A 15,446-nucleotide genomic window follows, 5' to 3' on the forward strand; every position below is an offset into this window, starting at 1 on the left:
GATGATGGTGGGATTCTGGTTGGGAATGATGATGAGATTCTGAATGCTCATGATGTTGAGGATGGTTAGACTCTGGATCGGAATAGTGATGGGGATAATGGTGGGATTCTTGAGGTTTGTGGTGATGGTAATGATCCGATTCAACAGGGGATTTATCAAGATTTCCTGAGTGTAAATGGAGTGGGTGAGATTCCTTAGGATCATGATCACTGTGGGGGTGGAATTCTAAATGGGAAAGGTGTTCTTTAGAATGTGATGCACTGTGATCTTGGGATTCTGAATGTGTGATAGGATGATTTTCAAAATGATGGGCTGAATTGGAGTGAGCAGGGTCTTTTGGATAACTGTCAGATAAGTGATGGTGATGATGATGAGGACTATGGTGAGAGTCAGTATGAGAAGAATGATGGTGTTCCAACGTAGGGGATGCATCATGAGAATGAGAGTGTTGGTGAGTTTCAGTATGAGAATCATCGTGGAAATGATGGTGCTGCGGTTCTGAAACTGATGTGTGATGGTGTTGGATGGTGTTGGATGAGTGATTAGGATGGGAATGATGATGGTGATGGTGAGATTTGGGATGAGAAGAATCATAGTCAGTATGATGGTGTTGCGGTTTCACATCAGACTGGTGGTGAGTTTCTGAGTCAGTAGAAAGATGAGATGTACTACCATGCTCTCCATGGTGGTGGAGAGGAGGAGAATAATTGTGGTGAGATTTTGAATGGGAATGATGGTGGGAAGGTTCTGAGGTGCTGTGACTTCCATGGTTGTGATGTGGTGGTGACGGTGAATGTTGATGGTGGTGTAATTCTTTGTGAGAAGGATGAGCTTCTGGATGGGAAAGTTGATGGTGAGTCCCTGACTTAGTAGAGTGTGTTGGGCTGCGGTGAGCTCCATGATGGTGATGTGATGGAGAGGGTGAATGATGATGGGAATCTGATGGAGGAGAATGGTGGTGTGGTGATGGGTTACGATTAGTTCCATGGTGGTGATGAGATGACGATGGTGAATGATGGTGATGAGATTCTGGATGGGAATGATGGTGATGAGATTCTGGATGGGCATGATGGTGATGAGATTCTGGATGAGCAGGATGGTGATGAGATTCTGGATGGTCATGATGGTGAGGAGATTCTGGATGAGCAGGATGGTGATGAGATTCTGGATGGGAATGATGGGGATGAGATTCTGGATGGGCATGATGGTGATGAGATTCTGGATGAGCAGGATGGTGATGAGATTCTGGATGGGAATGATGGTGATGAGATTCTGGATGGGAATGATGGTGATGAGATTCTGGATGGGAATGATGGTGATGAGATTCTGGATGGGAATGATGGTGATGAGATTCTGGATGGGAATGATGGTGATGAGATTCTGGATGGGCATGATGGTGATGGGATTCTGGATGGGAATGATGGTGATGATGGTGATGGGATTCTGGGTGGACATGATGGTGATGAGATTCTGGATGGGAATGATGGTGATGAGATTCTTGATGGGAATGATGATGGCGGTTTTCTGATTCTGGAGAACAAGGACATGAAGGAGGGCTATGATAATCTTCATTGTGATGGTGATGTGATAAAGAAGATTTGTGGTTTGAATTTCTATGATTTGATGATTTGAAATGTTGCTCTTTGGGGGCAATTTGGTGCTTCTTCTGACTTTTGTGGCTACGTTCAGTCCCAGAAGAAAGACCTTTTGAGGAAGTGCTAGTATTGCTTGTATCACTTCTTGCACTGTCGTGGCGACGCCTGGGAACAGCCTGATGCTGTTGTTGATTGATGAGGTCCCTTTCAGAATAAGGATGCTTGTTGGAGCGGGAGGTCTTGCTTGAATATGAGTGCCGTTTGGAATGGGAGTGCTTACTTGAGTGAGAATGCTTACTGGAGTGCGAGTGTTTGCTGACATGGGAATGAGCAGTTGATGTTATGGAGCTAGCACTGCTTCCTGGCCGGCTTCTGGTAATTTTTGACTTCTTTTCTCTTTTATGTTCAGGCTTTGGGGACAATGCCTTTGAAGATGTTGAAATCTGCCCAGGGCTCGAGGGCCTATGAACATCTGTTACCCCAAGGGATGTAAGTCTTGATGGGCTTAGCACCTGCCTTGTGATTTCATTCAAAAAGGCAGAAAACTTTATCTTCTCCTTCACAAAGCTCTTATGGGCCTCTTTTTTGCTTTTCTCCAGCTCTTTCTCATCCAAGCCACCAGAATGATCCGCTCGCCTGGACAGAACTTCCATAGACTTGGTCTTTCTTATGTTTGCAGCCGCTTTAGCATGATTCTGTTGTTGTCCCTTATTTCCCTTTTCATTCTGTTCTCGAGAATAATTTGCCTTCTTAGCAGTCCCTCCACTTTTTTCTTTGACGGTCAAGTTCTTTTCCATGCTTGTAGACTTCTTCATTTGGCCATCAGCTTCCAATAAAGGTATTGCATCATCCTCATCATCCTCAAAGGCACTTCGTCCTCTGCTGATATCCATACATGATTGTGAGTGCTGTGGACGTTTAATTGCTCGCTTGGACTCAGAAGGCAAAGGGACGTTTTCCAGACTGGCTTCAGATGACCAAGAAGAACATGAACCAGAGGAAGAGGAGGAAGAAAAGCTAGAATTGGAAAAATATGATTTTGAGGAAGAGGATGAAGAGGAATTGGAGGAGGAAGAAGAATCAGAAGAAGAGGAATCAGAACTGGATGAGCTTGATGAAGCCTTTGACAGGGAACTAGAGGAAGACCCAGAAGAGTTTGAGGAAGTCACTGAAGCTTTAGAGTGAGTTTTCTTTTTCGGTATTTGATGTTTATCTTGATGTTGTGGATAATGATGACGATGATGATGATGATGGCTTTTAGCTTGGGAGTGATGATGGTTATAATGCTCAGGAATTAGATGACCACTGCTGCCATCTGAGGCACTATAGATGAAAGTGAAGAAAAATAATTAGTGGTTCTTATTAAGGCAGGAATCACTTTTCCTACTACTTATTCAAAACTCTTGACTTATATATGTATAAACTGATTCCACACCATTTTTGCTTTATACATGAATGATAACCCAAAACCATGTTTTGTGAATAACATAAAGACTTGATGGTGGGTTCTTTTGGCTTGGGCTAGTCTGCAACTGTTTAGCAATGCCCATTAACCATTTAGGAGAGAGTACTTGCATTATGGCCTTGTTTACACCTGGTATTAAGATGCGTTTTGGTCGATCGAATCACAAGTAGATGAGGAAGACACATTCCTGTTTACACCTGGTGTTTTAATCCATCTCTTTTGTCCAATTTTTACCACTTCCATCCTGATTTCTTTGAGGGGAGGGTCTATAGGTGGGTAAATGTATGGGTTTTTGTCTTCAAACCAAACTTGGATCTCTAGCCAATAGAGTTTAAATCCCGTCTGGCTAGCACGCTTCCCATAATGTTCATGCTTTAGGTCAGTAGGTGGAGAGTAGGCGGTCTGTTGTGGCTGTTCGAACGCATTCAACCACATGAGCGTCTACACTACGAAAGCAATCCGGCCAAATGCGTTTTCGACTACCTCTGAAAGTGGTCAAAAGTGGACAAGCTTAAAATGCTTCAGACCCCGTTTACACCTGTATTTAGCGTCGTCCACTTGTGATCCGATCGACCAAAATGCATCTTAAAACCAGGTCTAAACATGGACGAAAAAAATGTATTGTTTCTATTGTTGCATTTATCTGCATTATCTGTTGTGCTTTAAGATAAATGCAACCACTATGTATATATACATTATGCACATGTATATTTATGCATAAATGAAAAAAAATAAAAGTTTTTGAAATTACATAAATGTACAAAAGTGTATTTTATTACAAATACATGTAAATATATATTTATCACCTCTTATCTTCATGTTCCTCTGGAAGGTGTGCACCATGATCGTGATGATGGTGGCGATGAGATGAGTGCCGACGCTGATGGTGAGGATGCTGACTATGGTGATGTATCTGATGATGAGCCATTGCCTATGTTCTTGCTTCTTCTCAGAAAGATAATGGAATTAAATTGAATAGTTCTGTTGCAATTTTTCTTGATTCCCAAGCAACAAAGCGTCCTCTGCCTCTCAGCGTAATGGAAAGTTCTGTGGGAATATATAATAGATATGGTGGTTATAATAGTGGTAGTGTAATTTAAAATGTTAAATCATATATAGTCAGTTACAAAACGACAATTGTTGTGCACATGGTAAAGCATGGCTAACTATAAAAACTATTAGAATATCTGAATAAATTACTGACGGTTTAAGCATTGACATTTAAATCATCTAAACAAGTGTTAATATACTTCATCTATAAGACAAATAGACAGGATTTTTTAAAGTACTTAAAAGAGTAAAATAAAACTGTACTATCATATCTCTTGTTAATTTTATTAATTTACATTAAAAAAAAGTATTATCTTACCGTAAAATGGTTACAGAGAAAAGAAGCCAGACTTCCGCAAAGGATCAAAGAAAAAAAATATTGTGGAATACCAATTAATTTAAAAAGCTGCACAGCTGCAATACAAAAATGCCAATTATAAGCCACACCAAACAAATGTTGTGTGCTTGAAGGGTTCGAGAGAGATGATGAGAGCTCTGCTATTTTCACAACTTTTCTATCCATGTCCGTCCAGCCCCTTTATTTGACATGGCTGATTTTCCAGCAGCCAGCAGCACAGTGTGAGCACCAGATGTCAATAATTCCTATCTCATTGTCTGAAGTGCCTGTGGCAAATTTGTGCAGCAATGGCAACAACATCAATTCAAAGCTAAAATAACTCTTGAAGTCAAGATTATTTTCCATTATAGGCACTAGTGCTTTCTTTTGTTTAATTATTGGGGCATCAGATGAAATAAGCTGCTTTCATGATATATTCAATTATATTTTTTTAGGTCCTGAGAGATAATTTATAAATATGTTTTTTTTTTTTTCCTCCATCTTTTAATTTGACCTTGTACATGTTTGTTAGGTCATTTAAATAAAACATTAATAATTAGTAACCTGACATATATTGCACTATGGTTCATGGTTTGCTTTGCTTCAGGCCTGGGCTTGTATCTGTCATCACTATTGATGCATATGTTAATGCAACAGAGCTGATGACTCATTCTGAGGATTGAATCATTGAAAATCAATTTAAATTTAAAACATTAATCCTAACACATGTTCACAGGCACATGTTTGCCTTCACCATCCATGCCACCATTTAACCCCGTGAAACATCATAATCACTGCACTGATGTCATAAATGTCAAAAACATTGATGAAGCTAAATAATATTTAGAAAAACAGCTGAATATATAACTTCACAAGAGTTTAGTGTGTATAACACACTCAATCACAGATGCTACTGAGAATAATTTTAACACTATTTACTTACCGTCATTGTATAAATAAAACAAATTCCTCTTTAAATTATATAGACTGATAGTACTTACAAATTTGCTCTCAATATCATGTAAATATCATCAAGACTCACAGTAAGTGATGCATTTTGCATGAGTTTTGTTGCTTTTCAGGTAAAGAACATGCAAATCACCCTCAGAGACCCGAGCATCCATAACAACAAGCTTTTCCACACTGTAAACAATCTGCTGCACATTGTCTAACAATGTCATTTATTTTAAGACTGTATTCCTAAAATAGTGCAACCTTTTGTACCTTTTTGCTAAAATAAGGCACATAAGGTTGTGTTTTAATGCAAATATACACTGTAAAAAAAAAAAATAGTAAAGTTGTAAATAAAACTTTACTGGAATACATTTTACAAGATATATTTTCTTAAATATAAGCCAGCATCATAAACTCCTATTATAAGTGTATGGGCAGATCTCCAGAGTTTGCAGGCATGATGTGTTTCCTATTCGTTCATTCCATTCCATGCTAGAGACAATCAATGATAAATTGTGTAACCCTGCTCAGGCACCCAATCATAATCAATGTCAAACTGCAATGAGATTTAACCTTCAGAAAAAAACAAATGGACACAGACCCAAACACATCTATGCCCTGAATGAAAAGCCAGACAGGGACGATCATTTCCTAGCAACTTCCTCTTATTATATAATACCAGAATGCACACAAGGACAATGACTTCATTGCCAGCATGTCTTCAGGAACTATTCACCCCTCATTGATTATTGTAGCACTGCTGTGCTGTACAGCCAGATTGGATGTATCTGTTCTAATGTAATTCTCTAACGTTAAGTTAAAACAAAGTATTGCTACATTACTCTATTAAAATATAAATACAAAAAAAAAAAAAACTTTGTTGATACATATTCACCCCATCATTGCTTAACAGCCCAGGCATGAAGTGTGCAGTTAAAGGGTTAGTTCAACCAGAAATGAAAATTCTGTCATCATTTACTCACCCTCATGTTGTTCCACACCCCTAAGACTTTCGTTCATCATTAGACCATAAATTAAGATATTTTGAATGAAATCTGAGAGCTTTCTGTCTCTCCATAGACAGCTATGCAACTACCACTTTGATGCTTCAAAAAGTTCATAAAGAGATCGAACGCATATGAACTGAGAGGTTTAGTCCAAATTGTTTTTGAAGAGACTCGATCACTATATGATGAACATATTTAATTAAGGCTTTTGCATCTCAATAAATTAGAATGTCGTGGAAAAGTTCATTTATTTCAGTAATTCAACTCAAATTGTGGAACTCGTGTATTAAACAAATTCAGTGCACACAGACTGAAGTACTTTAAGTCTTTGGTTTTAAGTCTTTTAATTGTGATGATTTTGGCTCACATTTAAAAAAAAAACACCAATTCACTATCTCAATAAATTAGAATACTTCATAAGATCAATAAAAAAAGGATGTTTTAAACAGAAATGTCAGGCTTCTGAAAAGTATGTTCATTTCTATGCACTCAATACTTGGTAGGGCCTCCTTTTGCATGAATTACTGCATCAGTGTGGTTTGGTATGGAGGTGATCAGCCTGTGGCACTGCTCAGGTGTAATGGAAGCCCAGGTTGCTTTGATAGCGGCCTTCAGGTCATCTGCATTGTTGGGTCTGGTGTCTCTCATCTTCCTCTTGACAATACCCCATAGATTCTCTATGGGGTTCAGGTCAGGCGAGTTTGCTGTCCAATCAAGCACAGTAACACCATGGTCATTGAACCAGCTTTTGCAGTGTTGGCAGGTGCTAAATCCTGCTGGAAAATGAAATCAGCATCTCCATAAAGCTTGTCAGCAGAAGAAAGCATGAAGTGCTCTAAAATTTCCTAGTAGATGGCTGCGTTGACTGTGGATTTCAGAAAACACTAGCAGATGACATGGCAGCCCAAATCATCACTGACTGTAGAAACTTCACACTGGACTTCAATCAACATGGTTTCTGTGCCTCTCCACTCTTCCTCCAGACTCTGGGACCTTGATTTCCAAATGAAATGCAAAATTTTACTTTCATCTGAAAAGAGGACTTTGGACCACTGAGCAACAGTCCAGTTCTTTTTCTCCTTAGCCCAGGTAAGACGCTTCTGATGTTGTCTTTGGTTCAAAAGTGGTTTGGTACGTGGAATGTAATAGTTGTAGCCCATTTCCTCTAGACGTCTGTGTGTGGTGGCTCTTGATGCACTGACTCCAGCTTCAGTCCACTCCTTTTGAAGCTCTCCTAAGTTCTTAAATCGGCTTCGCCTGACAATCTTCTCAAGTCGGTGGTCATTCCTTTCACTTGTACACCTTTTCCTACCACACTTTTTCCTTCCAGTCAACTTTCCATGAATATGCTTTGGCACAGCACTCTGCAAACAGCCAGCTCTTTCAGCAGTGACCCTCTGTGGCTTACCCTCATTGTAGAGGGTCTTGAAGATTGTGTTCTGGACAACTGTCAGGTCAGCAGACTTCCCAATGACTGCTGTTGGGATTACTGACCTAAACCCAGTATTTATAAACTGAGAATGGTAATTTAATAGAACTTATTAAATATTCTAATAATTTGAGATCCAGATTTTTTTATTTTGATGAGCAGCAAGCTGTAATCATCAAAATGAAAACAAAAAAGTCTAATAAATCTAGAATATATTAAGGTTTTACATTTTGAATTATATTACAGAAAAAAAAAACTTTTTCGTGATTTCGTGAAGTTATTGAGATGCACCTGTACTTTAGACATTCTACTAAATCACTTTGCAACCACGTGAACTAGCAGTCATCAGAGTTAATAGACTAACACTTTTTGATGCTCTATAAATAACTTTGCAAATACATGTCAACTTATTCCTCTAACCCTAACAGTCTACTAATACTCTAATTAATTTGCAATTACATCTCAACTAACCCACATTAAAGTTAGTTGACATGCAGTTGCATAGTTTCTTATAGTTAGTAGAACGTCTAAAGTGGACTATCAAAATAAAGTGTAACCAAACTGTTATGGTCCCACAACTATTAAAGTCAAAATTATGTTCCTCTCATTACATAAAAGATCAGATAACAAACAACTGTTAAATAAGACAAAATTTATTAAAAAAAATATATATGGATGGCAGCAGAGCTCAATCAGTATAACAGTTGATTTCAGCATATCAACAGAGCTCTCTTCACACAGGCTCCTTAACTGCACTGATTCACTCCAGCTGCACTTTATAGAGCATCAAGAACTCCGTTATTGATGGATTATTGATAGATGGATTGTGTTGACATGCTGATCAATATACATAAATATACAGCAAAACAAATGCTCTGAAACCATGTTGGGACATATAAACAAAAGATGAACATATGAATACATTGATGATCAAGTGCTCACTCTAGTGGTGAGGCATAGCAAAACAAGACTTGAAGCAATGATTGCTTACAGAACACTGCGCACTGTTTTCCACTGGTATTAGGTTCCTGTAAATAATGTCTAAGTATATCTAGAAACATTTAAAATATCTATAGCTCAAATAATCTATTATTGAAAAGTCTAAGTTTCAAAGTAAATTAGGTTTTATGGAATTTAGCCAGGCATCATTTATGAATATAAATGTTATATTAGAATGACTCAGTGTACCAATGATCATCCCTTCTGCTGCCAAAGGAGCCGAGGAAAAACTCTTTACAACAGAATGCACACTTTCAAATTTGACAAGCTCTTCTCCAAAATGCTATTTATTAAAACATTATGCCACTACAGCTGTGTAGTGATGAAATACATTAAAGCACATTTAAGAAATGACAAAATGACATACAAAGGGCTAAATGATTTTACCCACACTGATCTATCTAATATGAGAAACATTGAAATATACAAAGAAAGACCACCTTTAACAATGTGTTTTTTTTAACAGTGAAATCTCTGAATGGTGACTGTATCACTGTGAAACAATCAAATGATATAAGAACAACAAAACTACATTTGTTTGATCTCTTAAAGACTCGCTTTAGTTAATCAATGAAGCAAGCAGGATCAAACAGAGGGCAGTAAGCAGAAAACAATATTTATCCTATAAGTTGTGAAGTATGACGTGTCCAGAAAATGTCCTGAGCGTGTGTGAGGCTCTTTTTGAAATTTCATTCAACAAACAGTTCAAAACTTTCAGCTTCCTCAAACTCTGCATTCATCTTTGCGGCAAGAACATCCAACTCTGACATCTGAAAGAACAGGAAAAAAAATTAAAACAGATCAAAGGTAATAAGAAGTGTTTAATAAGCGGGTAAAAGTCATTTATGCAATTCCATTCGTTGAAGCAGAAATTACACACTTCAACTTTAAATTGCATGAGATATTTTCTATCATATGGAAGCTTGTTTCTGTCACGGAATAAAAATATTAAAAAGTTTATCTTCACAGAATTGTACGGAAGAGGATTAGGGCCAAGCAATAATAAAAAAATAAAACCATCTCGAGATTAAAGTTGTTAAATTTAGAGAAATTTCGAATTTGTTCTCATAATTTAACAACTTTTTTTCTCATAATTTAACGAATTTGTTCTCATAATCGAACAAGTTTTTTCTCGTAATTTAATTACTTTATTCTCAACATTTTATCTCGACTTTTTTCTTGAAATTTAAATTTTTTTCCCCCGAAATTTAACAACTTTAATCTCGAGATGGTTTTATTTTTTTATTATTGCTTGGCCCTAATCCTCTTCTGTACAACTGCAACTTTTTAACTCACAATTGTGAGTTTATATCTCATAATTCTAACTTTTTCCCCCTCAGAGTTCTGAAACTACATCTTGCTATTTTGACTTTTCCTAAGAATTCAAAGATTGCAATTGTTTTTTGTTGTTGTTTGCTTCCGCCACGGTAACTGCAACATTTTCTCTCAATACTGAATTCCCTCTGAATCCCGGGTTCAAATCTCACGCAATCCCGAGTTTATATCTTGTAATTTTTTGTTTAAAGAGGATAAAAAGTCACAACAACCTTCTTTATATTTTTATTCCGTGGCAGAAATTAGCTTCCATAATAATGCCACATCCTTCCCTTAATCACTCTCACCTTTATCTGTGGTACACGCTTCCTCCTGGTCGACTTCTTCCCCAGACAAACACCAGGGATGTTTGGATCAACTTCTGGAGGGTTGGACGCACTGTCATCAGCAGCAGAGATGTTGAAAGAACCCATGGAGAAAGACACAGAGCCCAGAGGAGCTATTTTAGATCTCTCAGTTTTACGCATCACCTCTGGTGTCTCCAGCCTCTCAAAACCAAACAGGGTCTCTCGGTTGTTGGGTGAAGAGGAAGGTGCAGGCTGGGATTTGGGGCTTTCAAAGGACCTGTCCCCAATACTCAGGCGACTGTAGGAGCGGCGCACTTTTTGGGACCAAATGGGGTCCTGCTCCAATTCTTTGGGCTGAGAAGACGGAGATGAAGGAGGAAGGATGGGAGAGAGGACAGTGGTCTTAGGCGCTGTTGCTACAGCTGGGGATGATGTCAAAACTTTGGACAGCTTTGTCGGCACTTCAGATGAATGTTCCACATTCTCCTTGTTGCTGTCAGACGGGGCCTTGAAGAACATTTCCAAATGATAACATTATGTATTGGTGGTACAATTTAAAAAAAAAAAAAAAAAAAAAAAAAAAAAAAAACATAAGCATGATATCAGGTTTGTCAGAATTACCTGGGTTTTCCTGGGTGCAATTTTCCTAACAGTGATCGACCGTTTCACAGCCACAGGTGGAGCCTTAAAAGTGAGAGAAATAATATTACACATCTATTATAAATAGCTAAACCACCAAGTTTACTGTTGCATGATTTGGTAACACTTTATAATAAGTATACAGTGATAAAGTACTTATAAATCATTTGCAAACTATTAGTTTATAATTGTATTCTCTACATTGTTAATACATTAATAGGCTATGCAAGTATAGTTCTTCATTCATTGTCACTGTGGAGAAAGCTTGTAAACAAACTTTGATGTTGGCTTGAGTTACAACTAAAAGTTTAAAATGAGATGGATGTATGGATAGAACTAACTCATATGTAAAGAGTAAGATAATGTTTATCATTTATACCCAACACTTACATATTTTGAATATATATATATTTATAAAGTTTGGTTCTACCACACATTTACGTTTATTTACATTCACATAGACACAAAAACATTCACTACTGATGTAGTGACAGCATCTAAAACATAAATTATTTACGTATGAACTAGGGATGTGTCACAATTTTCGAATATTAGATTAGTTGATTTGATTAGAGAATATCGAATGAGCTGTGCAATTATTGTTTTTTTAAAAAAAATCCCAATGTTTATGGTGACACGATTTCAACCACATTTAACGCAGTTGACTCATTTACTTAATCGTTACATTTCTGTTCTGTGTGACTTCTGGTGAGAGAAGTTTTGGTTTAGAGACAGAAGGGGGATTAGCGGCTCAAAAGTATCTATATAATGGTTTATTGTCATTAATTATTGTAACTACATTTTTCTGCTCGTTACTTTTTTAAATTCGTAAAAAAAGTGATTATGTTTAGGTTTGAGGCATTTACTTAATCTATATAATGGTATAAAAATGTTACGTTTATTTACTATATACATTTAAAATAACTATATTTTATGCTATGAAGAATTTGTAAATATTTAATAATGTAATATCAAATGCTAATGTAATATATAAGTATCAGGTGAACATTAGAAAGGTACCATTTCTTTTGATAGAAATTATGACATCACACATTATCTCTAATATCACTTATCATCATAGCATAACTCAATACATCATATAGATGAAAAAAAAAAAACAGTAAAATTAAGATAACTCATATTATATATTTTAGAGAATCATGTCAATATACTGTATATTCTGTCTCACAGATTATCAAAATAAAGAAACAGAAAACACGTGATGTGGCAAAACAACCTTACTTTATCAACTCACAATCAGCTTCTATTTTATTAAAGGGTTAGTTCACCCAGCAACAAAGTCACATGATTTCAGCAGTTTAGCGATTTGATATGCGATCCGAATCACTGATTCAATTCGTAAAGCTCTGAAGCAGTGTTTTGAAACCGCCCATATAGATATTGTTGAAAAGTCATTATTTTTATTTTATTTTGGCACACAAAAAAATATTCTCGTTGCTTTATAATATTAATATTGAACCACTGTACTCACATGAACTGATTCAAATATGTTTTTAGTACATTAATGGATCTTGAGAGAGGAAATGCCATTGCTTTGAATACAAGCCTCACGGAGCCATTGGATTTCATCAAAAATATCTTAATTTGTGTTCTGAAGATAAACGAAAGTCTTACGGGCGTGGAACGACATGAGGGTGAGTAATAAATGACATTATTTTCATTTTTGGGTGAACTAACCCTTTAATTTCTATTAGTGAATGCCAAATGTGACAATGTTAAAAAAGTTCATTCATAAATGTTTTAAAAAACGTAAATCATTTAAGTATGAAAATTAGAGACAAATGTTTACAAATCCTGAATTCATGAAATTAGTCAGCTGATTCTGTTGAATTTTTGATCAATGAAATTGTTTTCTTATTTACTAATCATGATATAATCATAACACTTCTGTTGAGAAATGCTAATATTATGAAATGACAAATATTTTTTTAGAAATAAACCATTTAGACGTTTTGTCTTAGTAGTTTCTAGTGAACTCACCACAAGTTTAGAGGCCAGATTTTCTTCATTTGCAGACAACCTGCAGGACCTCCTTCGCGGTGGACTATTTCCATTTGACTCTGGGTGAAAACAACAATATTTGTGTTTCATAAAGCCATTTTAGCTTTCATCCCCATGCATTATTTCACCTTCGGTAGCATAACAGACATTAGCAGCCCTGTTAAAATATTACATGTCATGTTGGTAGAGCTCAGCAGTTCACCGAAATAAGTTCACACTCACTTCTGATTTGATCGCTGCTTTTCCTCGACGATAATCGCGTAGTTTTGTTGCTCATCTTGCGAGACAGTCCAGATAGTAAAGCGGTAAGCTAACACTATACACACACGAGAAACTTATAATGCCACAATCACAACAACAGCAATGCCGCATGAATACTAACAGAGCTCTACCTTTGTTTTACTTACACCCGTCAATATCTGACTGTGTTATGTGGGATAATATCAAACAAGTAATAAAATATTCCGTCTCTATGGATGTAAACGAATCTGCTCTTCTTTCAAATTCGCCCGCCTTCCCATGTAGTAGCAGAACATGGCGGACGCGCGGGGTGGAGCTAACCAACTACTTCCTGTGGGTTAAAACGTGTTTTCCTCTGGGGCGCAACCGCATTCAAATATCAGGGTGTTTTTGGCGGATACTAGTCTGGGAGACTGAAAAGTATATTTTAAATGTAATGAATCGAAGTGTTGGTTCAAAGTAACCAATGCAAATGAATCAACAAAACAGAGTAAAGTGACAGGCAGAATGTGAACTCTGTTGAATAGAGCACAGAGAACTGATTGTATATAATAATAATAATAATAATAATAATAATAATAATAATAATAATAATATTTTTTTTACAATTGATTTTTATCTGAATTTTCCCCTCCCTCTTGCAGCACCTCTATGGAAGCTTGTTTCCGCCACTTAATAAATAATAAAAAAGATAATTACGACTTTTAATCTCGCACTTCTCAGAATTGTGAAATGTAAACTCGCAGTTGTGAGAAAAAAGTCAGAATTGTGAGATAAAAAGTCGCAATTATCTTTTTTTTTTTTTTTTTTTTTAAAGGATTAGTCCACTTTCAAATAAAATTTCCTGATAATTTACCCACCCCCATGTCATCCAAGATGTTCATGTCTTCCTTTCTTAAGTCGAAAAGAAATTAAGGTTTCTGATGAAAATATTCCAGGATTATTATCCTTATAGTGGACTTCAATGGTCTCCAAACGGTTGAAGGTCAAAATTACAGTTTCAGTGCAGCTTCAAAGAGCTTTAAACGATACCAGACGAGGAATAAGAGCCTTATTTAAAGACCAATCGGTCTTTTTCTAAAATTCTAAGTTGAATAGGGAAGGCGTAGGACATACAGCGTAAGCTTTTTGAGGAATGCGGAAAGTGGAAGCACGTGCAATGCGATCATTTGTGTTTATAAAGCGTATACAGTTGTATTTTTTCCGAAAATGACTGATCGTTTCTCTAGATAAGACCCTTATTCCTCGTCTGGTATCGTTTAAAGCCCTTTGAAGCTGCACTGAAACTGTAATTTTTAGGGCGAGTAAATTATCAGGAAAATTTTATTTGAAAGTGAACTAATCCTTTACTTTTTTTTTTTTTTTTTATTCCAACACAAAAACAAGCTTCCATGCATCTCTTCTCTGATGAAGTTTTCTAGCATGAGGGCGGGACAACCTGTCACTCACATGCAGTGTTGCCAAGTCCGCGATTTTCCAGTAGAATTGGGCAACTTTTAGGCCCCGTCCACACGGAGACGAGTTTAGCTGTATACGCAAAAATTTTGTATCGTATAGGCATTTCGTCGAGATGGATCTGGCATTTTCGTAAGGTGAAACTGCCATTTTTTTTTTAAACCAGGTCCCAGTGGATAAATCTGGAAACGAAGCCCTTGCGTTTTCATGTGTACAGCCAATCCGTATATTTTTTTGAAACGATGATGTCATCACCCCACATGTCGACCCTAGTCAGACGCCGCTAACAGCACAAAACAAGAACAACAATAGCAGACTCTAGATGCTTGTATTCATGCTGCAGAAGCTACGGAGGCTAAAGTTTTACTAAAATAAAGCTTTATTTCTAAGCTTTACTAAATAAAGGGTTGTTTTTCATGTCCGCAGGTTGTAGCAACCCCAAATAACATTTAGCCCCTGGAATGCAAATTTTACCAAGGGAACCCTGGGCTAGTTGGGCTAGTTTTGAGCAGCAAATGGGCAGGTTTTGTTATGAAAACCTGGCAACCCTGCTCACACGAGATCACAACGATCCGACGATCCAATAAATTCCAAATGGACAAAATCAAGACCCTTCCTAAATTTTTCTCATT

At 36.9% G+C, this 15,446-nt stretch overlaps 1 protein-coding gene across 1 annotated transcript; it reads right to left on the reverse strand.

Moving 5' to 3' along the window:
- Nucleotides 1-8,612: 8,612 nt before the first annotated feature.
- On the reverse strand, nt 8,613-13,646 carry cdca5 (cell division cycle associated 5). Its single transcript, XM_067407707.1, has 5 exons — nt 13,342-13,646; nt 13,099-13,178; nt 11,080-11,142; nt 10,459-10,965; nt 8,613-9,606 (listed from the first exon to the last, which is right to left on the reverse strand). The coding sequence occupies exons 1-5, from the start codon at nt 13,394-13,396 to the stop codon at nt 9,526-9,528; spliced, it is 786 nt and encodes a 261-aa protein (XP_067263808.1). The 5' UTR covers nt 13,397-13,646; the 3' UTR covers nt 8,613-9,525.
- Between the last annotated feature and the right edge of the window lie 1,800 nt (nt 13,647-15,446).

Source organism: Chanodichthys erythropterus, chromosome 13 (genome assembly GCF_024489055.1).
Source record: "Chanodichthys erythropterus isolate Z2021 chromosome 13, ASM2448905v1, whole genome shotgun sequence".
Classification (NCBI taxonomy): Eukaryota; Metazoa; Chordata; class Actinopteri; order Cypriniformes; family Xenocyprididae; genus Chanodichthys; species Chanodichthys erythropterus.

Bases quoted from the DNA above. Each gene is read 5' to 3' on its own strand.
- cdca5 (XM_067407707.1), bottom strand. From the start codon at position 13,396: ATGAGCAACAAAACTACGCGATTATCGTCGAGGAAAAGCAGCGATCAA. The intron at 11,143-13,098 runs GTGAGTTCACTA...CTCACTTTTAAG, and splicing joins ATCTGGCCTCTAAACTTGTG to GCTCCACCTGTGGCTGTGAA. The intron at 10,966-11,079 runs GTAATTCTGACA...ATGTTCTTCAAG, and splicing joins TTGCACCCAGGAAAACCCAG to GCCCCGTCTGACAGCAACAA.